At 46.1% G+C, this 23,949-nt stretch overlaps 2 protein-coding genes across 4 annotated transcripts in view; both read right to left on the bottom strand.

Moving 5' to 3' along the window:
- Window positions 1-19,331, bottom strand: part of Thoc5 (THO complex subunit 5) — a 37,197-nt gene extending 17,866 nt beyond the window's left edge. The window contains exons 1-9 of one of the 3 annotated variants that reach the window (XM_052736381.1): window positions 18,865-19,331; window positions 15,755-15,876; window positions 13,130-13,273; window positions 12,075-12,188; window positions 11,856-11,953; window positions 10,094-10,240; window positions 2,778-2,892; window positions 697-829; window positions 6-41 (exon numbers count right to left, since the gene is read on the bottom strand). In XM_052736381.1, the coding sequence (XP_052592341.1) occupies window positions 6-41; window positions 697-829; window positions 2,778-2,892; window positions 10,094-10,240; window positions 11,856-11,953; window positions 12,075-12,188; window positions 13,130-13,273; window positions 15,755-15,853 (886 nt within the window). In that variant the 5' untranslated portion in view covers window positions 15,854-15,876; window positions 18,865-19,331. Of the gene's footprint in view, window positions 1-5; window positions 42-696; window positions 830-2,777; window positions 2,893-10,093; window positions 10,241-11,855; window positions 11,954-12,074; window positions 12,189-13,129; window positions 13,274-15,754; window positions 15,877-17,571; window positions 18,631-18,864 lie in introns of those variants that run through there. The other 2 variants (XM_052736382.1, XM_052736383.1) reach the window with 2 other exon arrangements.
- A 1,704-nt stretch (window positions 19,332-21,035) lies between these two features.
- The window catches only part of Nipsnap1 (nipsnap homolog 1), a 28,225-nt gene continuing 25,311 nt past the window's right edge, over window positions 21,036-23,949 (bottom strand). Inside the window, exons 9-10 of the mRNA XM_052736384.1 lie at window positions 22,957-23,040; window positions 21,036-21,255 (exon numbers count right to left, since the gene is read on the bottom strand). Of these exons, the coding sequence (XP_052592344.1) occupies window positions 21,191-21,255; window positions 22,957-23,040 (149 nt within the window). The 3' untranslated portion in view covers window positions 21,036-21,190. The remainder of the gene's footprint in view (window positions 21,256-22,956; window positions 23,041-23,949) is intronic.

Genomic DNA, 23,949 nt, shown 5'->3' with positions numbered 1-23,949 from the left:
CTCACCCTGTCTAGGGGGCTGGGAGGAGGATTTCATATGAGCTGATGATGGCAACGGAAGAGAACAAAGGGGAAGGAGAGGACGAGACGGACCAAGAAGACACAAGAAAAGACACAGTAATGTCTTGGTGCCATGGCTGGGACAGGGGCGTGCACAGGGACATGCACAGGTCTTTCTGATGCCATGGGGTAAAGTGTGAACAAGGAAGAGAAGTTTAGTGCTAAGTGGAAGCTGCATTGGAGCACATCAAAAACCTTTCTAAGACCTTCGCAGAGTTCGCGGGCTGTCCTGAGCACACTGGGGGTTCATCCTGTCACCTGGCAATTCACCAGGAAGTCATGCAGGCTGAGCCTGGGCATGGGAAAGCCTGGGAGTGCTGCCTAGGACCTGAATTCACCAAGCACCCCACCCCCAAACCACAAAGGAGACACTGAGCACCTGAGAGCCTACATAGGCTGCCTGGGCGCTGTACCGAAGAGCTACACAGCCAGGTTCAGAAAGATTCAAAGCCATCCACTCTGAAATGCCCATCACATGAGTCAAGCCTCAGGCTAGCTGGTTCAAGGAGCAAAGGGGAGGCAGCATCTGCCACCTGAGGGCTCCTGGGCAAAGCTGGGGAACTCTCCTGGCAGGCAGCTCTTCCTCCCTATGGCTCCTTCTCCCTCAGCGCCCCCCCCCCCCCTGCCCCTCACTCACCGCAGGCCTGCCCGTATGCAGTGGCCTGCACGAAGAGCACGTAGAGGGGAGGCGGCAGGTGCCTGGCCGTCTCATACTGCTTGTGCGCCTGGTCAAAGGGCATGAACAGGTATTCCTGCACAGGGAGGGACGCCTGCAAGCAACAGGGGCACATTTCAGTCTACCACACGGGTGCTTATGATCGCTTCAGTCTACCACACGGGTGCTTACGATCGCTTCGTTTGCTGTTTGTCTGTTTGTTTGCTTTGTTTTGTTTTGTTTTGCTTTTGAGACAGGGTTTCTCTGTGTAACAGCCCTGGCTGTCCTGGAACTCACTCTGCAGACCAGGCTGGCCTTGAACTCACGGAGATCCTCCTGCCTCTGGTCGTCCCCCGCCCCCCCCCCCCCCCCCCCCCAGTGCTGGGATTAAGGACTCAGGATGCAGAGATGAGCAGATCTGAGTTTGAGGCCAGCATGCTCTACATCGGGAGTTCCAGAACAGCCAGGGCAATGTAGAGAGGTAGAGAGAGACCCTCTCTTTCTTTCTTTTTTTTTTTTTTTTTTTTTTTGGAGCTGAGACCCGAACCCAGGGCCTTGTACTTGTTAGGCAAGTACTCTACCACTGAGCTAAATGCCCAACCCCCTCGAGACCCTCTCTCAAAAGACAAAAAAAAAAAAAAAAAAAGAAAGAGAGAGAGAGAGAGAGAAACAAAGAAAGGGGAAAAAGATAAAAGGAATATTCAAGTTTATTTTATGAAACAAAACCACGCAGTTGGCAAGGTAACTGTTAATGGTTTGGTATGACTCCAAGTTTTTCACAAAGTACACACAAAACTCATGCATATATATAATCTCCACATAGACACACCACAAACCAAAGCACACAAGTGAAATTATACTGTTTGTTTAGTAATAGATCTTTTATCTAGTTGCCCTACGAGTGGTATGCTCTACATGGCCTATCAGGCAGTAGGGTGGCACCACACCTAACACAGAGCAGTGCAGAGGGCCTGGGGTGTTGAATACAACCGGAACTGCTAATTCCCATTCTCACCTTCGCTCTCCTGCTCCCCTTCATCTCCATCTCTCCCCTTCTCTCTTTGTGTTGTTTGTTTGAGACAGAGTCTCACTATGTAGACCAGGCTAGTCTGGAACTTCTACGTACACCAGGCTGGCCTCAAGGCATGCACCACCACACCCAGCTTGTTGGTTCTTTGAGAAATAGTCCTGCAAAATTGTCTAAGTAGCCTGAGTCCGCTCTTTATTCATTCCCACCTGGCCTTAAATTCAGTCTTCCTGCCTCAACTTCCCAGGTCCACTGGCAGCCCAGCTTCATGTTCTTTTTCTCCTATTATCAAGTTTTACCAGAAAAATACATTTTTGTTAACAACTCTAATTCCATGTCTAGGAAGGGAAGATGGGCAGACCTGGCCAAGTCCTAGAAAAATGGATTTATAATTTCTCTAGTTCCTCTATATTAGCCATTTATCTTTCTTCATAAAAATAAAGGATTTAGACCAAACCTGGCATCACAAGCAAACAAAAATCAGGTCATATACACAAACTCACGTGTGTGTGTGTGTGTGTGTGTGTGTGTGTGTGTGTGTGTGTGTGTGTATACACATACACATTTTATAGATAGACAGAGGGGGAGAGAGAGAGAGGAAGAGAGAAGGAAGAGAGAGAGAGACAGAGAGACAGAGAGAGAGAGAAAGAGAGAGATTGATTGATTGATTGATTCTATATGGGTAAAGTGGAAGCTTTTCAAAGTGAGACAAGTTCTTTTCAGAGAGTGATCTACTTTTCACCATCAGCCCCTGAGGTGTCTAGGGAACCTTCCAGCTGTTCTCAGGAAAGGAAGCAAGTTTAAATGCCTAGGGACAGCAGGCTGGTGAGGAGCATGCAGGGAAGGGGTGGACCGAACTTAACAAATCTGAGTCATGTTACCTGAAAGCTATGGATAAACAACAGTCCAGAGCCAGGAGCCCGGTATTCCTTTACTCCAGAACAGAACTCGTCCTTCCCAGAAAAGCATTCCCAGTGTAACCTGGCTAGGATGAGGAGGCTCTGTGGCTCTGTGGTGAAGGCAGAGCCACGCTCACCTGCATGATGCTGTTGAGACGAGGCTGCAGGCTGCTCAGATACTCCTTCTTCACCTCAATCTCCTTCAGGATCTTCTCCTTGTTGGAGAGACATTCTCGGTACTTCTCTGCCAGCCTACAGGGGCACACAGGGCACTGTCACGAAAGCCTTGCAGGGATACCAACATACCTGCTCACTCCCGCACTCTACCTGGAACAGCTGTGACAATTCTAATGATACCCAGCACTCACTATGTGCCAAGTCCTTCGGTGCATTCCATACAAGCACTACCATACTCAGTGACCGCATAAATCCTCGAAGACGTGGACTTAAAACATTTTTATTACATGTATTTATTGTGTATGTGGGCAGGGAGAGGGCACGTGTATTATGGCACACATGTGAAGGTCAGAGAACAATTGACCTACCATGGGTTTCTGGGGATCAAAGCCAAGCTGTCAGGCTTGGCAGCAGTTATCACCTGAGCTACGTCATTTGCCCTTTATTTGAAACTGGGTCAAGCTAGCCTGTGAACTCTGGACAAGCTTCCTGCATCAGTCTTCCAAGTGACGAGATCACAAATGGGCCACCATCCGCAGACGACAGACACTTTTCTTTTCCTTCTCTTTCCTTATTTCTCATTGAGACAGGGTTTCCCCAAGTTAGACATGTTAACCTCTGTCTTAGTTAGGGCTTCTAGTGCTGTAATACAGCAACAAGACCCCGAGCAACTCAAGGAGGAAAGGGTTGCTTCATCTTACAGTTCTGGGAAGTCAGGGCAGGAACTCACGGCAAGAGCCTGGAGGCCCGAACTGAAAAGGCCGTGGAGGAACGCTGCTTACTGGCTGGGTCCTCATGCTTTGCTCAGTTTGTTTTCGTTCTTTCTTTCTTTGTTGTTGTTGTTTTTCAAGACAGGGCTTCTCAGTGTAACAGCTCTGGTTGTCCTGGAACTTACTATGTAGACCAGGCTGGCCTTGAACTCGAGATCCACCTGGTTCTGCCTCCTGAGTGCTGAGATTAAAGGCTTGTGCCACCACCGCCAGGCTCAATTTGTTTTCTTATATACCCAAGGACCACCTAAGTAGGGTTAGCACCCACCACAGAGGGCTAGGCCCTTCCACATAAACATTAATCAAGAAAATGCTCCCCAAGCTTGCCTATAGGCCAATCTTATGGAGGTATTTTCTCAGTTGAGGTTCTTTCCTCTCAGATAACTCTGGTTTGTGTCAAGTTGACAAAAAATTAGCCAGCATGTGGCTAGAGAGATGGCTCAGTGTTTAAGAGTACTAGCTGCTCTTCCAGAGGACCCAGGTTCAATTCTCAGAACCCACATGACAGGTCACAACCGTCTGTAACTCCAGTTCTAGGGAATCTGGTACCCTCACATTGGCACCAATGCACATAAAAAATAAATAAATATTTTTTGTTTTGTTTTTTCTAGACAGGGTTTCTCTGTATAGTTTTGGTGCCTGTCCTGGATCTCGTTCTATAGACCAGGCTGGCCTTGCTCTGCCTCCTGAGTGCTGGGATTAAAGGAATGTGCCACTGCCACCCGGCATAAATAAATATTTTTAAAAAGAAGATGTAAAGTCATAAAGAAACAATATTAAAAAAAATTATCTAGCACAACTTAGAACTCACTTTGTAGCTCAGGCTAGCCCAGCCTCCCAAGAAGCTAGGACTACAGACCTATACTATCAGGCCTAGCAAGAAGATATTTTTAAAAAAGCAAGTTTGAGGATTTTTTTTTTTTTGAATTCTTAAAAGCATTTACTGAGTGTGTCTGGATGCGTGAGTACACATGTATATGGATGCCCATGGAAATCAGAAGGCAACTTATGGAAGTCAATTCTCTCCTTCCACAATGTGGCTCCCAGGGACTAAACTGAGGTCCTCAGGCATGGTGGCAAGTACTTCCAGCCCAAGAAGAGCCTGTTCTTTTTAAAACAGTCTCATGTAGTCTAGGCTAACCTTCAACTTCTGATCCTCCTGCCTCCACGTTCCCCAATGCTGGGATTACAGGGGTACACTGCCACACCTGATATTATGCAGGACCAGTGTGCAAACCCAGGGCTTTGTGCACAGTAGGCAAGCACGTCATCAACTGTGCAGGAAAGACTTTAATGTAGATTTAAGCAAGGGCATTTACTTCAGGACGGGTGAGAGACTCAAGGATGTTATTACACCTAATGCGGGTACAGGTTTCTCAGGGGAGCAGCCGGGACTCTTCTTATCCCACGACTTGCCCAAAGTGATTCATTCAGCTCAGTTACTCGTCCATGAATCCATGCCTACACCTCTTGAGAGGTTTTGCCCATGAGTACTGGGGGGTACTTCCCTGTGGTCTCTGCACCACATGCTACCTGAGAGGCTAGACCCCAATTTTCCACATATCAGATGAGGCAACTACATGACTTAACAAGACCCACACTTCGGGAGTGGGGTAGGCAGGAATGGATTCTGAGTCAGACTGTATACAGCAGACAGTTAGGAGAGTGACAGGCCAGCCTACCTGAGCAAAATATTGATACAGACTCCTAAGAAGCATACACTGTGTTTACTAAATTCATAACTTGTACCAAAGGCAAGTACAGAAACAGATGTTTCTGCAATAAAAACAGCAGATAGGCCAATAAAAAGCCCTAGAAATCTCCTACAAATTAGGAGTCAAGTCACCATAATAGAAGGGCTGTATCTATAGAGTATGCAATGAAAAAAGCACATATGTTATAGTCTCAAAAAAACATGGATCACTGGGCGGCGGTGGCGCACACCTTTGATCCCAGCACTCGGGAGGCAGAGCCAGGAGGATCTCTGTGAGTTCGAGGCCAGCCTGGTCTACAGAGTGAGATCCAGGACAGGCACCAAAACTACACAGAGAAACCTTGTCTCGAAAAACCAAAAAAAAAAAAAAAAAAAGAAAAAGAAAAACATGGATCACTCTATTTATGATTAGTAAAACATCAGTAGCGAACTTCTGCCCTCCGGGGTTCTCCCATTGTGCTGTAAGTCTGTATTTAAGACCTCCTCCCTCCTTCAATAAATGGCATTTGGCATTAAAAAAAAAAAAAAAAAAAAGAAGCCGGGCGGTGGTGGTGCACGCCTTTAATCCCAGCACTCGGGAGGCAGAGCCAGGCAGATCTCTGTGAGTTCGAGGCCAGCCTGGGCTACCAAGTGAGTTCCAGGAAAGGCGCAAAGCTACACAGAGAAACCCTGTCTCGAAAAACCAAAAAAAAAAAAAAAAAAAAAAAAAAAAAAAAAGAATATCAGTATTCATTAAAAAAAAAGAAAAAAGAAAAACATGGATGACTCTATTTATGATTAGTTAAAAAAAAAAAGTCCTAAAACAAGACAAAAAAAAAGTTAAAAAGTCAGGCATAGTTTCGTACCCCTTAATCCTAGCACTCAGGAGGCAAAAGCAGGTAGATCTGTGAGACCAGCCTGGTCTTTGTATAGCGAGTTCCAGGCCAGCCAAGGCTATATAGTGAGACCCTGTCTCAAAAAAAAAACAAAACAAAACAAAATAAAAACAACCAAACAAACAAAAATATTAAGAAAGAAAAGTTGGTCGAATCTCTGTGAGTTTGAGGCCAGCCTGGTCTACAGAGCTAGTTCTAGGGCAGCCAGGACTGTTAAACAGAGAAACCCTGTCTCTAAAAACAAACAAATAAAAAAAAAAAAAACAAGAAAAAGAAAAAGAAAAATAGAAAAAGAAAAGTTGAGGGTGCAAGTTAGTAACATCAGCCTCCCAAGAGGTTAAGGCAGGAGGATTCCAAATTCAAGGCTTACCTGAGTGACAAAGTAAAGGCGTTGTGAGTGTAAGGCCAGCTTGGTCACACAGCAAGGCCCTGTCTCACATGAAAAACAAAAAACAAACTGTAAACAGTCTGGGGCTGTATGCAGCCCAGTGACAGAATACTTGCTCACATGTGTGAGGTTCTGAATTCCAAGTCCAGTACCAAAAACAAAACAAAGTAATTGCAGCCCCAAAAAACACCTTGTAAGGAGCATTATTTATGAGAGTACAAGAAGGAAACAACCTAAAAAGTCCGACAGAGGAATGCTTTTGTGATTTTTCCATACCTAGGATTGTGGTATAACCTCCTGAAACAATGTTTACAGAGCACTGTAAGACTAGCACAGGCATATGCTTACAGATGTGGAAAATAAAAATTCCAAGCTCGATCCACATGGCTGGGGATGTAGCTCAGTGGTAAAGCACTTGCTTAATACTGATGAGGCCTTGGGTTGGATCCCCAGAGTTACAGACAGAGGGTGGGGGGATTGATTCCTGATTTTGTTTTGTCAACTTGACATAAACCAGAGTTATCTAGGAAGAGGAACCTCAGTTGAGAAAATGCCTTCATCAGATTGGCCTGGGGGAGGGCCCGCCTACTATGGGCTGGGGGTCCTCAGTTGTATAAAAAAGCAGGCTGAGCACGCCAAGGGGAACAAGCCAGTACCAGCATTCCTCCATCGTCTCTGCTCCAGTTAAGGACTCCAGCTTCCTGCCTGGCTTCCCTCAGTGATAGATGTGACCTGAGAGTTGTACACTGAAATAAGCCCTTTCCTCCCCAAGTTGCTTTTGGTCAGGGTGTTTTATCACAACAATAGAAATGCTAACTAAGACAAGCAACAAAAGTGTTGATTTAGGAGTTCAAGCTACAACCTAGTGGTACAGTGCTTGCCTAGCACCACATAAATCTAGACGTGAGAGTGCCTGCCTATAATCCTAGCACTTGGGAGGTGGAGGCAGGAAGAGCAGGAGTTCAAAGTCACCCTTGGTTACACAGTAAGTCTGGATAAAGGCACTTGCTCTGCAAGCCTGATGGCCTGAGATCAATCCCAGAACTCACGTAAGGTGGAAGGAGAGAACCAACTCAAGTCGTCCTCTGGCCTCCACACACTCATTATGGTACATACACCCACATACATCATGCACACACACAGTAAGAATAGGTAAAATTAATCCCAGCACTTGGAAGGCAGAGGCAGGTGGATCTCTGTGAGTTGAGGCCAACCTGGTCTACATCAAGTGTTCCAGGACAGCCAGGACTACATAGAGAAACCCTATCTCAAAAACCCAAAATAAAAATTGTAATCATGCTGGGTGGTGGTGGCGCACGCCTTTAATCCCAGCACTCAGGAGGCAGAGCCACGCAGATCTCTGTGAGTTCAAGGCCAGCCTGGTCTACAGAGTGAGATCCAGGACAGGCACCAAAACTACACAGAGAAATCCTGTCTTGGAAAAAAAAAAAAAAGAAATTTTGTAATCACTTAAAAGGAAAAAAATGGATTTAGTTGTCAGTTATTAGCATATTTTTAAATCATATGGATTTGTGTGTGTTTGTAGGGGGTATATGTGCATGAGTGAGGGTGTCCAAGGAGGACAGACATTGGCTCCCCTCAGCTGGAGTTACAGGTGGTAGTGAGGCAGCTGAAACAGGACAGGAACCAACCGGGATCCTCTGGAAGAGTGAGTGTACACTCCTAACCACTGAGTCACTTCTCCAGTCCCTCAGGGGTTAAAATTTTAAAGGACAAAAACTATTTTCACGCCTAGACATGGTAGTAGCATGCCTGTAGTTCCAACCACTGGGAAGCTGGGGCAAGAAGAGGGCTGGAGCAGTAGTTTGTGGCCAGTCTAGGCAGTATAGAAAAACCCTGCCTTTGGACTTGGGATTTTGAACAGTGTTGAGAATGTTAAAAACTATGGGGACTTTTAGAGGTGGACTGGATATATTTTGCATTACAGAATGGCCATGAACCTATGATAACAAGAGGTAGGAGACTGTGGTCTAAAAGAGACATAGAGATATGCCTGGTGTCATCTTAACAAAGGATAGGGTTGTGACAGTTAATACTGATCCAACTTGGTAAGATCCAGAATCACCTACGAGGGCCAGCAAGACGACTCAGCATTGAAAGCGCTTGCTCAAGCCTGATGATCAGAGTTCAAGTCCCAAAACCCACAGTGGAAGGAACGAAATAACACAGCTGTCTTCTGACCTCCACATGTGAGCACCGCCCCCCTCATCCCACCCCCACACACAATTAGAATCACTTAGGGATGAGCCCCCTGGAATACCGTAGAGGGAGTTTCTTGACTAAGTTAACCGAGGTGGGAAAACTTACTCTAAAAGAGAGTAGCGGGGCTGGGCAGTGGTGGCGCACGCCTTTAATCCCAGCACTCGGGAGGCAGAGCCAGGCGGATCTCTGTGAGTTCGAGGCCAGCCTGGACTACAAAGTGAGTTCCAGGAAAGGCGCAAAGCTACACAGAGAAACCCTGCCTCGAAAAACCAAAAAAAAAAAAAAAAAAAAAAAAAAGAGAGAGAGAGAGTAGCGGGGCTGGACACCTGCTGTTCTGCTCTTGTAGAAGACCGGAGTTCAGTTTCCAGTACCCACCCTCTTTAGCAGCTCACAGCCATTACATGTAACTCCAGTTCTGGGGGAGGGGGGGTCTGATGCTTTCTTTTGGCCCCTGCTGGTCACACACACACACACACAGTTAAAATACAGGAAAGCTTTAAAGCGGGCGGCACCACTCCCCGGTCTTGAGTCTTACACTACATGAGAAGACAAAGCCCGCAGTCAGGAATGCGTTCTTCTCTTCCTGACCAGGAACAAAGGTGAGCCGAGATGAGCCCTTCCCCTCCCGTTGCTTCTGCTAGGGGACTTTGTCACAGAAACAAGGAAAACAACTAATACAGTCACTAACCAAACAGGATTCACTGTGACTTTCATACGTATACATCATATCTTGTTATGTTACCCTGCTTTCCTCCATGACCCTCCCTATAATTTCTTACTTCTCACTATAATCTGTGTATGTGTGTGTGCACATGCACACGTGTGATGTACTCATCCGTGCATGCACATGTAGAGACCAGACGTCAGTCCAACTGTCTTTGTAATCCTCTCACTGAACCTGGAGCTCTCTGATTAGGATAGGCTGACTGCCTAGACACTTCGTGGGATCTGCCCATCTCTACACCCCAGACTCACGCCACTTTATCCAGCTTTTTCACACGCGCTTGGGATCCAAATTCAGGTCCAAACTCTTGCACAAGTTCTTACCTACTGAGCTATCTGACCCATCTTACAGTGCAGTTGTTTTTTTATTTCCTTATGGTGTTGAAAATTGAGCCAAGAGCCTTGGGCATGGTGGGCAAACATCCTACCACTGAGCCCAGAAAGAGGCCAGTCAAGTTGGAATAATCCAGTGTGAGTTAATAAGGACGTGGATTTGGTCCTGGAGACCATTCTGTCTAACCCTGGGTCATGACCCAGCACTGCCACCGTGTGGTTAACGAGGTCAGGAAGGAGGAAGCACTACCTCTTCCGCTGCTCCAGCTCCCAGTCCAGACGTGCCAAGGTCTGTTGGTGAGGGTCTCCCATGGTGATTTCGGCCTTGCTGATGTTTGGTGGAGCCTCTGTATAAAATTCCTCTAAACTGACCAGATCGATTTCTTCATGCTTTGACCTATAAGCAAAAACTAAGTTATCAGGCATCCATTTTCAGGACCCCAAATTGTGGCTTCGCGGGGGCAGTTGTTCAATTTACCCCTATGCAGCCCTGCCTATAGCTACTTGAGATCATGGAATTCCTTCAGCAAATGCTCAATGACAGACATTTCAGTATGACGAGAGGCTATTAGTGTCATACCACAAGGTCATTTGCCCATGCTGCCCAACCTATTTACCCATGAGTTAGCTGAAGGCTTCAGAAGGATGCTTAATGAATTTACAGATGTCTCCTGGCTGAACAGGAGATGTACCGGCTAAGAGACTCAGGATCACCATAGCCTAGGCTTATGCTGTCACGGTGAAACAGAGACATGACATGTCACCCTGGAGGAACAAACCTAAGAGTCTACACCTAACTTTAAGACATTTCATGAATAAGTATAAGAAAAGAAAAGGCCAGACTGGCCGGACTGGATGTGGAAAAAAATCTAGAGGCTTTAATTTCTGCTTGTTTATAGATATCCTTACAAGAGAAAAGCCTGGTTCTCTGCTAGGTTAATGCAGCTGAGTGCTCAGGTCCTGGAGAAATAAGCATCAGCACCACCACACACTAATGAGAACCATGCCAGGCGGTGATGGCATACACTTGTAATCCCAGCGCTCAGGAGGTAGAGGCAGGTAAATCTCTGTGAGTTTGAGGCCAGCCTGGGCTACAGAAGTAAGTTCTAGGACTGTCAGGGCTACACAGAGAAACTGTCTAGAAAAACCAAAAAATAAATAAATAAGAACCTACTACATGCTATCCTCACCTCATCTAGTTCTTAAGAGATGAAGATTTTTATCTCCATTTAAAAATTACTACTTATTATTATATAATTTAGCTATACTTTATTTTTTAAAATTTTTCTTGTTTGTTTTTGTTTTTTTGAGACAGAGTTTCTCTGTGTAGCCCTGCTGTCCTGGAACTCACCCTGTAGACCAGGCTTGCCTCAAACTCAGGTAGCCCTCTGCCACCCAAGTGCTGGGATTAAAGGCATGTGCCACCACTGTCTGGCTCTTTTTCCATTTTTCAAATGTGTCCAAGATCACACAGTTAGTGAGAGGCAGAGGCTGGATGCTAAATCCAGAGCCCATGATCCTTTTCTGTGGCCACCTGCCCGAGTTCCACTATATTATGAGTTTGCCAATTTCTATCTAAGCAATGATTATAGAGGAGGGCATCACATTCTTTCATGCTGTTTTTATACATTTTCAACTGTCACACTATCAAAAATAGCACCGGAGAGGGAGATGCTGACCAACAGGTACATTATTTTTTCAATAGGGCAAGTAGGTACTGGTATTCTATAGCACAGTAGGCCAATATAATAATAATACATGTTGAGGAGAAAGAATTGCTTTTAACAAGTGCTGAGCCCAAAACGCAAAAGGGTCAGAGAGGCTTTCACAGTTCTTTGTGTAGTTTGGAAGGACTGCTTGAGCTTCTCCCGCTCAAAGTAATCTACTGACCCTTTCCCCAACCCTGCAGTCTTCTAAACTGCTGATGCTCCTATAAAGGGATGGCTCACACTGGCCTATGCAAGAACAAGCAGTACCACATGTGTGTCAAAGCCCTGTCCTCCCAAACTCACTTGAACTCCAGACATTTGGTGATCTCCTTCTGCAGGTGCATCACTTCGTAGAGCAGGTTCTGTAGCTGCAGGTGGTAGGCATCAACTTTCTGCTTGGCCTGAAGGAAGACAAGGTCAGCAGGGCAATTTGGGGCGGGACTGAGCATCAGCAAAGTCAGAGAAGGGGTGAAGGGTCGGTTAAAGAGAGGACAGAGAGGAGGGATGAGAAGTCCACTCTACCTCATGGGTCTGATCTCTTCCTTTCTTTAACCGGATATGGGCTAATCGGTTAAGCTTCTTTAGAGTCATGAAATGCACACAGCTCTGGATCCTTCGCTCTTCAATTTCGATGGCCTGTGCACAAAGAAAATGGTAAAGATCACCAACAGATGACAGCTTGGTTCCCTTCAGACCTTAGGCGCTGCCAAACCAACTCCATCATCCAGGGCCATAAGCAGACTCCACAGACTCCACAGGGAGCCTGGAACAGTAAGAAATGTCATGAAAGAAACAGAAGACTAAGACCATGCATGATGACACATGCCTTTAACCTCAGCACTCAGAAGGCAGAGGCAAGAGTTCAGTGCCAGCCTGATCTACAAAGGGAGTTTCAAAGACAAAGGAATGTAGGAAGGAAGGAAGGAAGGGAGGAAGGGAGGGAGGGAGGGAGGAAGGAAAAAGCAAATGCAACCAGTTCGCATAGTAATACCTACACCTACTGATCTTATGGAGACCCTCACCACAGCAATGCCATACCATAAAATTTGGCCTCTATAAATAATTTAAATGACAGTAATAAAAATAATAGCTATAAAGCTTGGTTATAATAATAGAACTATAGAATGTAATAATCTTAAATAATGGTCAACATACATGAAAATAAGTAAGACTGATGGGAAAAAGTGAATTCTTTAACTCACCCGTCTAGTCTTTAGATACACTTTTTAGTTTTATATCTGCCTGACTAATTCATTTAACATCCATGATAATTTCATTTTGGGCCCTGTAATTTACTTGCACATACTTCTCAATACTTAGCAAAATGCCTGACATGTAAAAAATATTAAGTGGATAATACCAAAGTCATAGAAAAAAGTTATCTTGTACTTTTAATACTATAATGGGAGATTGAGTTGCTATGACAAATTATAACAAGTGAATAGGCAGATCTCTGGATCCTCCAGACCCCAACCCTAATCACGTGACAGAGAACAAGATCAGGAAGAGACTCATGACCACAAGAGGAGCTCCAGTTGTACAACACACCAGGTGTGGCACGCAGCCTTTCTCCTTACCACATCCTTGCTGCCCTTGCTCTTCAGGTCCTGGATCTCGGCCATCAACCTCTGCAGCTCCTGGCAAGTGTACTTGTACAGCTCATAGTCTCTGCCAGGGTCCCGCAGGTCAACCTCAGCCTCCTCACTGTAGTATTTGCCTTCCTGTGGAGGAAAGAAGAGAGGTCCTGGGTAGATGGTGAGTCTCCCTGCCAGGATCACAAACAATAAGAACGAGAACCTTCGTTATGTAAGAACATTACAATTGCCGGTGTGAGACCAGTCTGGTCTCCATCATGATTCCAGGCCAACTGGAACTACACAATGAGATACTGTTTCACACAACAGAACATTATAAGAAAATCCCAAATCAGGCCATTTATGGAATTTGTCCTTTTTTTTTTTTTTTTGGTTGTTTTTTTTTTTTTTTTTTTTTTTTGGTTTTTCGAGACAGGGTTTCTCTGTGTAGCTTTGCGCCTTTCCTGGGACTCACTTGGTAGCCCAGGCTGGCCTCGAACTCACAGAGATCTGCCTGGCTCTGCCTCCCGAGTGCTGGGATTAAAGGCGTGCGCCGCCGCCGCCGCCGCCACCACCGCCCGGCTTTTTTTTTGGTTTTTTAAGACAGGGTTTCTCTGTGTAACAGCCCTGGCCATCCTGGAATTCACTCTGTAGACCAGGTTGGTCAATAATTTCTTTTTAATATTTTAAAATTATGTATATGTGTGTATCTGAGAGTGGTTATGTGCATGTGGAAGCCAAAGGCATTAGCCACTCTGGGAGCTGGAGCTATAGTGATTTAAGCCACCAAACACAGGTACTAGGAGCTTAATTTAGGTCCTTTATAAGAGGACTTAATTGAGTTCTTCATTGCTGAAGTATTTCTCCAGCCTCTAAAATGTTTCTCTTGTTTTCAAAATAGAAACCTCTGTCTCTTTTTGATTACAGAGTAATGCATGCCTGATGTCAAGAATTCAGAAAAAAGAAATATCAAAAACAAAGTAAAACACGACCTGTGGGTCACCATGATGACCTGAGTTCTGGACTGACATCACTGAAGAGATAACTCCTACAGCTGTCCTCTGACAGTTATTACATGTTCGCCATGGCACACAAGTGCCACATATCCTAAATACATACCACACATTTTCTTAATTGCCTATCACTTCACATCTCAGCCCAAAACAACTTCACTGTAAATACTGTGGATTTTTATTTTATTTTCAAACAAGATAGGACCACATTGTCCATGCTGATCAAGGAAATTTCTCATCCAAATAAACATAGATGTTTGCCTCAATAACTAAGGTAAAGATTGGCCAAGGAAGATATCAACTGTGAGCCTGCAGACACTAACACACAATGTGTGCATACACACACATACATGTGCACCACACACATACAAAAAGTTAAACAGCACTATTAGCCAGGGATTATGGCATATTCCTATAATCACAGCACTTGGAAGACTGAGGCTGGACAATGCTGACTTCAAGCCAGCTTGGACTATAGCACAAGACCTAAAAATAAACAAATCAGCAATGCTTGATCAGTGGGGGGAAAAAAAATCTCTACATTAATTTTGATTTCCTAAAACGAAGGGAAAAAACTGTTGTTTCATTTTCCTTTACTTTACTATTTCCATAAATTCCATTTATATAGATTAGAATTAATTCAGAGGGTCTGGAGTAATAGCTCAGTGGTGAAGAGCATCTACTGCTCCTGCAGAAGCTTCAGTTCCCAGCAATTACACGGTTACCCACAACTGTCTGTTAACTCCAGTTCCAAAGGAACCAGCACCCTCTTCTGGTCTCTGCAGGGACTGTACACATGATGCAGGCAAAAAACTTAAACACATAAAAATCTTTTTTTTAATGAGTTCTGGATGGTAAAAGAGGACTTGTTTTCTGCACTTGTTTATAAGTCTTTGCCTGGGCTGGAGGGACGGCTCAGGAGTTGAGAGCACTGGCTTTTCTTCCTGAGGCCCTCAGCTACATAGCAAATTTGAGGCTAAGCTGGGCTATCTGAGACCTGTCTCAACAAACAAACAAAACAAAGCAAAAAAATCCGACATTCTGCCAGGCAGTGGTGGCGCACGCCTTTAATCCCAGCACTCGGGAGGCAGAGGCAGGTGGATCTCTGTGAGTTCGAGGCCAGCCTGGGCTACAGAGTGAGTCCCAGGAAAGGCGCAAAGCTACACAGAGAAACCCTGTCTCAACGCACCCCCTCCCCCCAAAAAAATCCTACATTCTAAGTCATGAATCATCTTGATAGATTCCAGGACAGAGAAATAGATAAAAGGAATAGAAAACCCCACTGATGACAAGCGTTCCTTGGCCACAGAAGTCCTGTGGGCACATGATTCTGGTACCAAGAATGAAATCTCTCGGGAGCTCTAGAGCTGTGCAATTAGTGCCAACCTTAGGACGATAGGGAAGCTGGGAACAGCATGCTGGAACATGCTCTCTGTGCAGACACTAATCATATCCAGTGGGCTTGCACCTGCTGTGAACATTTATCTTTTGTCCACTCACAGGAATTCTAGTCACCTGGTCTGGACATGTGACCCCGAGCTCCTGCACACTCACGGGCAGTTATTTGGCCACAGTCCGCAGTTTCCCAGCAGCACGGAACCCTGGCTAATCTCACCTGCTCAGCATCAGTTCGGTTCCGTTTCCCCTCAGTCGGGGTTCCGTCACTTCGGATCACCTTGGGTTTCCTTTTTTTGCTGGATTCTGATGATGACATTGTTGTTCTTCCAGGTCAGAGAGCTATTAAGAAGAGAAAGCTTTTAAAGATTTCCCAGAGGGACTGGAGAGATAGCTCTGCGTTTAGGAGCACTGTGGCTTTTCCAAAGGACCCAGGTTCGACTCCCAGAACCCATCTGACAGTTCATAACCATCTAGAACTATGGTTCCAGGGCACCCGGTGCCCTCTGACCTCGGCAAATACCAAGGGCATACATGGTGCACAGATATACATGTTGGCAAAACATATACACTTAAAAATAATAATTTAAAAATACATTGTATGATGACAGCATGAAATCTGCAGGCAAATGGATGGAACTAGAAAATACCATCCTGAGTGAGGTAACCCAGACCCAGAAGGACAAACATGGCATGTACTCACTTATAAGTGGATATAAAGCAAAGAACAATCAGACTGCAACCCACAGAACCAGGGAGGCTACATAGCAGGGGGATCCCTAGGATGACTGTGGCTTATAATAAGTTTTGGTTTTACTCAATCACTGGGCAAGCATCAGTGAAACATTTCACTATTAGGATAAGAATTTGTACTAGCCGGGCGGTAGTGGCACACGCCTGTAATCCCAGCACTCGGGAGGCAGAGGCAGAGGGATCTCTGTGAGTTCGAGGCCAGCCTGGTCTACAGAACTAGTCCAGGACAGGCTCCAAAGATACAGAGAAACCTTGTCTCAAAATACAAAAAAAAAAAAAAAAAAAAAAAAGAATTTGTATTGTATCAAGCTGATAGAAAAAAAAATTAAAAAAAATACATTGTATGAAATTTTCAAAGATGGCTCAGCAGTTAGGAGCACTGGCTGCTCTTCCAGAGGACTCAGGTTCAATTCCCAGTACCCGCATGGTACTCTGTCTGTAACTCACAACTGTCTCTAACTCCAGTTCCAATGGATCTGACACCCTCATACAGATGTGCATGCAGGAAAAGCACCAATGCATATAATATTAAAAGAAATAAATAATTTTAAAAAAGAGGAGAAAAAGAAGTGTCAGTGAAAGAGCTGACTTTTTTAAAAAAGATTTATTTATTATGTGTACAGTGTTCTGTCTGCATGCATGCCTGTACACCAGAAGAGGGCACCAGATCTCATTACAGATGGTTGTGAGCCACCATGCAGTTGCTGAGAATTGAACTCAGGACCTCTGGAAGAGCAGCCAGTGCTCCTAACCAGTGAGCCACCTCTCCAGCCCAAGAGCTGATTCTTAACAAAGACAAACCAGATAGCCAAACTCTTAGCCAAACTAAAATCAAGAGAGAGAGAAGACCTAAATTAATTGACATTAGAACTAAAAACAGGATTCTAATGAAATTCAGAGGCTCATTAGGGAACACTTCAAAAGTCAGAAAGGATTTCCCAGAGTCAGGGGTTGGAAAGATGGCTCAACAGTTAAGAGCAGGTATTGTTTTGCAGAGGACCTCAGTTCAGTTCCTACGTTGGGTAGCTCACAACCATCATAATAAAAATAAATAAAGTTTTAAGATTTTCCAGAATTGCCAAGAAGTGGTGGCACACACCTTTAATCCTAGCAGGGATTTAATTGGGAGGGAATGGCAAGCAGATCTCTGTGAATTCGAGGCCAGCCTGGTCTACAGAACAGATGCCAAGATAGCCAAGACTATTACACACAGAAACCCTCTCTTGAAAACACACACACACACACCAGATTTTCCAGAATTAAGCTGGGCATGATGGTGCATACCTTTAATCTCAGCACTCAAGAGGCAGAAACAGGAAGATCTCTGTGAGTTTGAGGCCAGGGCAGCCAACTACATGGAGACTGTCTCAAACAGACAAACCAACAAGATTTTCCGGAATTCGACTTGGAGACCTTCCTGCCTCAGCCTCACCAGTGCTGAGATTATACGTGTGAGTGACCATGCTGTGCTATCCCTTTTCAATTAAAAAAAAAAAAAAATTCTGGCCAGGTGTAATGGTGAACACCTTTAATCCCAGCACTCCGGGGGTGGGGAGCAGAGGCAGGTGGATCTTTGTGAGGACAGCCTAGTCTACATACTGAGACACGGTCTCAAAAAATGAAAATCACAAAGAAAAATTTTGATTGCTTGCTCACAATATACTTTGGAGGTATCGTCTGGAAGATGAGAAGTTCAAGATCATTCTTTGCTACATAAGGGGTTAAAGGTCAGCATGGACTACATAATAAAATCCTGTCTCCAAGGAAAAAACGGAGGGAGGATGGGCTGAGACTGGCATAGTGGTACACATCAGTAATCACAACACTTGAGAGACTGAGGCAGAAGGATCTTCGCGAACGTGAAGCCAACAGGGGGAGCTCCCGGCCAGAATGGACTAGAGTGACTGCATTTAAAAGCTTCATTAAAACAGGGCAGGTGGTACCTCACTGCCCAAGCCTTTGCAGTGTAACTTCAAAAAAATTTTTTTTTCTTTTTCTTAAAAATAAGTAAGATATTTAATGAAACAAACGAAGTCAGGCCAGCTAGCTAGGAAACAGAGGGGACATCAGAAAAGCCAAGTCTCCCTCCACTCCAAACGTCCACACTTCACGCTCTCAGCCTTTATGCTCCCGCAATATAACGCACTACTTTTTCTTCACTACGACCCCTTGGAGTCTTATGCGGCGCGTTAAGTGGAGGGAGCGCGCGTGTCTCAGAGGGCTTCGGGCGGCTGCGAGTGACAGTTAATCAAGTGGCGGGCTCATCTGACAAAAGCCACAAAGGTGGCACCGGAAACCTGGGGAATCCCAAACGTCAACGGGAGCGTTTCCCCCCCACCCCCCACGAAAGGACCACACGCAGGGTGGTATCACTACCCCTGCCATCAGCACCGTCCGGAGACTACAAGGATGCTGCTCCGGCTAGTTCCCAGGAGAGGAAAACAGCCACGAGCCCTGGGGGAAGGCGGCAGGTGAGGACCCCAGCCCGGGGAATGCGCGTGGTGCGGACCGCACCTCAGCCCCCGCGCGCCCGGCGCCACCAGCAAGCCCACCCCGCATCACCCTATCCCCGCTCACCACAATGGATCTCACGCCTTCCAGCCCGGCAGCCACTTCCGGCTCGCGACCATAGAGAAGCGGAAAAAAAGAGCTACTGGCCGGAAGTGAGACACCAAGGCCAGATGCAGCTTGGGAAGCAAGGAAGGGGCGTGTACGCGGCTGGGCAACCTTTCTGATCGAAAACTGGGAATCGGCTGCGATGAGGACCAAGAGCTTGTGCTCCGTTCCCCTTCACCAACGCGAAAGCAGTGGGCCCTCTGCCGAGTCACTTGAATTTGTGGTATGCTCAAGAAAGCAAAAGAGGGTCGCTGTGCCTTAGTTTGGACCCTAGTGGATTTGCCTCCTGACTTTATGTTGCACTGGCTGGCCGTGAACACTGTGTAGATCAGGCTGATCTCTAACTCACCGACATCCACCCTCCGCACTGGAATGTGTCACCATGCCCGTCCGGCTCTAACTGGACTTTTGGGATTTTTTTTCTTGTTGTTTTCCTTTTTCTTTCTTTTTTGAGACAGGGTTTCTCTGTGTAATTTTGGTGCCTGTCCTGGATCTCGCTCTGTAGACCAGGCTGGCCTCGAACGCACCAAGATCCACCTGGCTCTGCCTCCTGAGTGCTGGGATTAAAGGCGTGCGCCCCTATCGCCTGGCTAACTTAACACTATCAGAGTCAATACATCAAAGGCAGGAATAAATTAGTAGGGACATAATCCCCTATCACATGTGTGCCCCCTTCACATAAGTGCATCACTGTTTCCCCAAGACAAAAATCGCTATTCTAATGCAGTATTTGAAAACGTCAGGTGAGCCAGGCAGTGGTGGTGCACGCCTTTTAAGCCCAGCACTCGGGAGGCAGATCCAGGTGGATCTTTGTGAGTTCGAGGCCAGCCTGGTCTACAAAGCAAGTTCCAGGACAGGCACCAAAACTACACAGAGAAACCCTGTCTCAAAAATCCAAAGGAAAAAAAAAAAAAAAAAGAAAGAAAAAGAAAACGTCAGGTACTTCTGGAGTAAATCCTGCTTGTTTGGGGCTTGAAACGTGTATGAATACCTGGTCCCGCAGAAACAGCTCCTTCTCTTGCCCAGGGGTGAGGATGAAGATGTCTTCCCTAAGAGATCAAGGGCGCCCTGAAAACTGCCCTGCCTTAGAAGACGGCTGAGTCCTTGCAGATGAAGACACCACCACAACTTACAGTAAATATTTAATTTGGTCCCATCAACTATCCCAGTACATTTTCCTGCTATGGTAGCAAAACCATGCTAAGCAGGGGTTCATGAGGTATGGGGGTCATTGAGGAGACCCCAGAATCACTGAACCCACTCCACAGGCCTGGTGGTTCTGCAATATGAGGGTCTGGCTGGCAGAATGTCAAGGTGGGGAAGAAGGAATTCAAGACGGGAATACAGGTCTCAGCCTGTATTTTTTTTTTTTTTTTTTTTTTTTTTTGGTTTTTCGAGACAGGGTTTCTCTGTGTAGCTTTGCGCCTTTCCTGGAACTCACTTGGTAGCCCAGACTGGCCCCGAACTCACAGAGATCCGCCTGGCTCTGCCTCCCGAGTGCTGGGATTAAAGGCATGCGCCACCACCGCCCGGCTCAGCCTGTATTTTTGCTTGTAGGAAGGAGGAAGTGCAGAAGAGCTGGAACACATATTCAAGTTTCAACCGCATTATGCAGGAAAAAGTGGCTAAGCCTCTCTTCGGGTCCTCTCCCTAAGATCTCCTGTCATCTCTGTTCTATCTTCCAATTCTGTGTTTCAAACCCAAAAGCTGAGTCCTGTGTTCCAGCTTCTTCTGGGTTCCTGCTTCAAGTCTGTCTCATGTATCCAAATCCTTCTCCCTCCCATCCTTTCTCAGCCCTTCTGAGTAGAATTCTGGGCCTCCTCCTGACTTGGATGACTTCAGTGATTATGGCAGTTCCAGGTTTTTAAGGCTCAGACTTGCTTTTTTAATAGAGACCAGGGATTTCCTGGAGGCCATACCTGGTTTGATACCTCTTCACACCCCACCTCTTAACTACTTATCATGCCACCTGGGAGGAAACTAAGCCATGTCCACAGTGTTAGCTGGGGACGTGTGGCCTGGAGATGAGGAGTCTCAGGGAAATGTGTGAATGCATAAAAGGCTGCTAGTCTTCATTTGGGAAATTAAAAACTTCTGGCCTGGGAGAGTGGAGGGACAGGTATAGACAGAACTCTAAGTTCTCAGAAAACACCATCCTTTCCAAGCTGAACACAACCCATCAGAATTCTTCCAGAGCTGAGAAACAACTATGCCAGCAGGCCTAGGAGCTCCTCTGTTCCAGGTTACTCCAAAGGAGAAAGGGAAGGCGGTGGAGACAGTGCCAGCCTCACTGGAGAGGAGAGATCTTCAGAGGGATCATGATTCGTGACTCCATGTGTCGCACCAAGGGGACTATGGAGAGAGAAGCAGAGGTTACAGGGTGCCTGAGACAGACCAAGCACACTTGGTTCCTGACCAAAAACTCACAAAACCTGTGATGGGAAGGAGTCCCTGCTGTCAGCGGAGAACGGCTTATAAGACAGGATTTCGGTGGTAATAAGCTGACTATTTTACCATTTTTATTCATTTTCTATGTATGTGAAAAGAAACTAGCAGAGGGCTAGAGAGGCAGCTCGGTGGCAGTGCACCTGCCTAGCATATGGAACCCTTGGATTCTGTCCTCGCTTCCAAAGCAACCAAAACACACTAAGCCTAATAATATAAAAGCAAGGACAGATTAAGGACAACATAGGAAGATATGAAGAAAAATAATTCTAAGGCCAGAGGTGTGGTTCTGTGATGAGGTGAATGTTTATTAGTATGTGTGAAGTCTTGGATTCAATCCCCAGCATCAAAAACAGCAAACAAAAATAAAAGAACTACAATGGTCTACACTGGCAAGGTAAGAGCTTAAGGGTTGAGGTTTGATTCAGTGTGGCTGCCCCTCATTCAGCTAGGGAGGCCATGCCCATGGGGCTAGGGGTGTCAAGAGAAAGTCCCCAGGAGGTAAGTTCTTTTTAAGGATTTTATCTATTTTTCTAACAATATTTATAAGTCTACATGTGGGTGTGTGCACATGAGTACAGTGCCCATGGAGGTCAGAAGAAAGTGTCACAGCTGCTAGGGTGGCAATTACAGGCAGCTGTGAGCCTCCCAAGCTGGGTACAGGGAACTGAACTTGGATCCTCTCTAATGAACTTGGATCTTCTCTAAGAACAGTATGTAAGCTTAGCCACTGAGCCATCTCTCCAGCCCAGAGTTTAGATTCTTGCTTTCTGTGCTTAACTTGTATAGACAAATCCCCACAAGCCTAGTTCCCACAAGGTTGGGAGAAGCTAACTAGGCATTTCTATTGTGTCCAGTGGATTCCAGTACTGTCAGCTGGGACCACAGTTGGCATAGCAAGGCTCATGCACCTACTTCAGCAGACATACTGTTGCCCACACCAAGTAGCCATGTGGAAGATTAACTGTAAACTCCTCAAGGTCGGGGACAGAATCTTATTTATTTATAGGCCTGCGCTACCCCACCCACCACAGTTTCACAGAGTGAAGACTCAGTCATTATCTGCTGACTCTGGGTTTCTAGCAGTGGCCACACTTTGAGAAAAAGTTGCTCAAAAAATTTGCTGCGTGTTTTGATGGTAGATAGGGCAAAACATTCCATGCATAAACTCTCAATGCCCTCCCTGCAGCAGAGACAGGAAGCAGCAGCTTCTGTAAGGTGCAGAGCTGACCCAGGGGCACATCTCACATAGGGATCACCTGCCTGTGGGAGTCTTAAAGCCTCAGGACGGATTGTATCATATGGAATGTGCATCACAAGATAAAACCCCACTAACGCATGTCAAATTAAGTTCCCACTTGGACACAGCGGTACATGCCTGCAATCCCAGCAACTTGGAAGACTGAGGGGAAAGGTCCACCAGGATGAGCTTGGGCAGTACAGCAAGACACTAGTTCAAATGGGGGTGGGGACCAAACAAACAAGACAGTGCGTTCCCACACTAGAGGCAATCAAGTGATGCTAGCTGGCCTTACAGAGACCTGCGTCCTCAGGTCTCCCAGCAGACCACTTGCAAAGGCACCAGTGACCTGCAGAGGAGACACCCACCTGTATAGTAGACATTTTCATCCCAGCCCCTCTTCCTCCAGGCTGCATTTCGAGTCTCCTCCCGAGACTGCAGATCTTTGTAGGCTATGAGAAAGGCACAGGCTCATTCCTCAGAGAATCGGATCCCTTCCTCGGCATAAAGACCCTTCCATTGCCCAAACCCTGCTCTACTATCTCTTCGTCCCCAGATGCCTCCTTAGACTGTCAGCAAACACTGCTGTCAATAACATTCAGTCACACATATTAAAATGAATAATTTCCACTGGGCAGCGGTGGCGCACACGTGTACAAAGGCCCTGTGGTAGGGATTAAGGGTTTTGAAGCATATATATTTCCAGTCTCAAACTCTCCTGTGGACTCCTTATGTGGTACCCATGTGACATTTCTAGTGGGGAGCATCTGTATCTTACAATGTTTATTGCATTTATTTATTCAGGGTGAAGAGAATGTGGAGGTCAGAAGGTAATGTGCAGGACTCAGATCACTCTGGCCATGGGGTCCTGGGGTCAAACTCAGGTTGTCAGGCTTGGTGGCCAGTGCTGACTGGCCCAACGCTGGCATGCTAACCCTCCCTCCTTGAGGCCACAATCACACTCCAACCCCATGACTTAGCTCCTCCCCTAGACCTCCTTCTCTAAGGACAGGACACACAGCCGCTTAGGGAAGAGTCCGAATGCTCTCCTTACCCTCTCTTTTCTCCTGCAGCAATTCATTCTCAGTCCCATCAATTCGATGTTTAGACCAATGAATCTGTCTGAGCACACCACTGCCACTACCTGAAGCCAGCCCATGCCCACTTGCCTGCCCTAATGTAAGCATCTTCCCAAGCCCAGTTTCCAACCTTGCTTCCCTACCAGGCACAGACTGATATGCTGCTGCTGCCTCCTCCTACCACATCCATGATAAACCCCAGCTCATTCCCACGGCCTTCGAGGCCCAGCCTGATCTGATGGCTGGCCTCCTCCATCCATCCATCCTGTCTACCACACTCTT

This window comes from Peromyscus californicus, unplaced genomic scaffold (genome assembly GCF_007827085.1).
Source record: "Peromyscus californicus insignis strain IS unplaced genomic scaffold, ASM782708v3 Scaffold_13__1_contigs__length_99412109, whole genome shotgun sequence".
Taxonomy (NCBI): domain Eukaryota; kingdom Metazoa; phylum Chordata; class Mammalia; order Rodentia; family Cricetidae; genus Peromyscus; species Peromyscus californicus.
The sequence above is the reverse complement of the archived record's forward strand: the minus strand, read 5'-3'. Positions and strand labels throughout refer to the sequence as shown.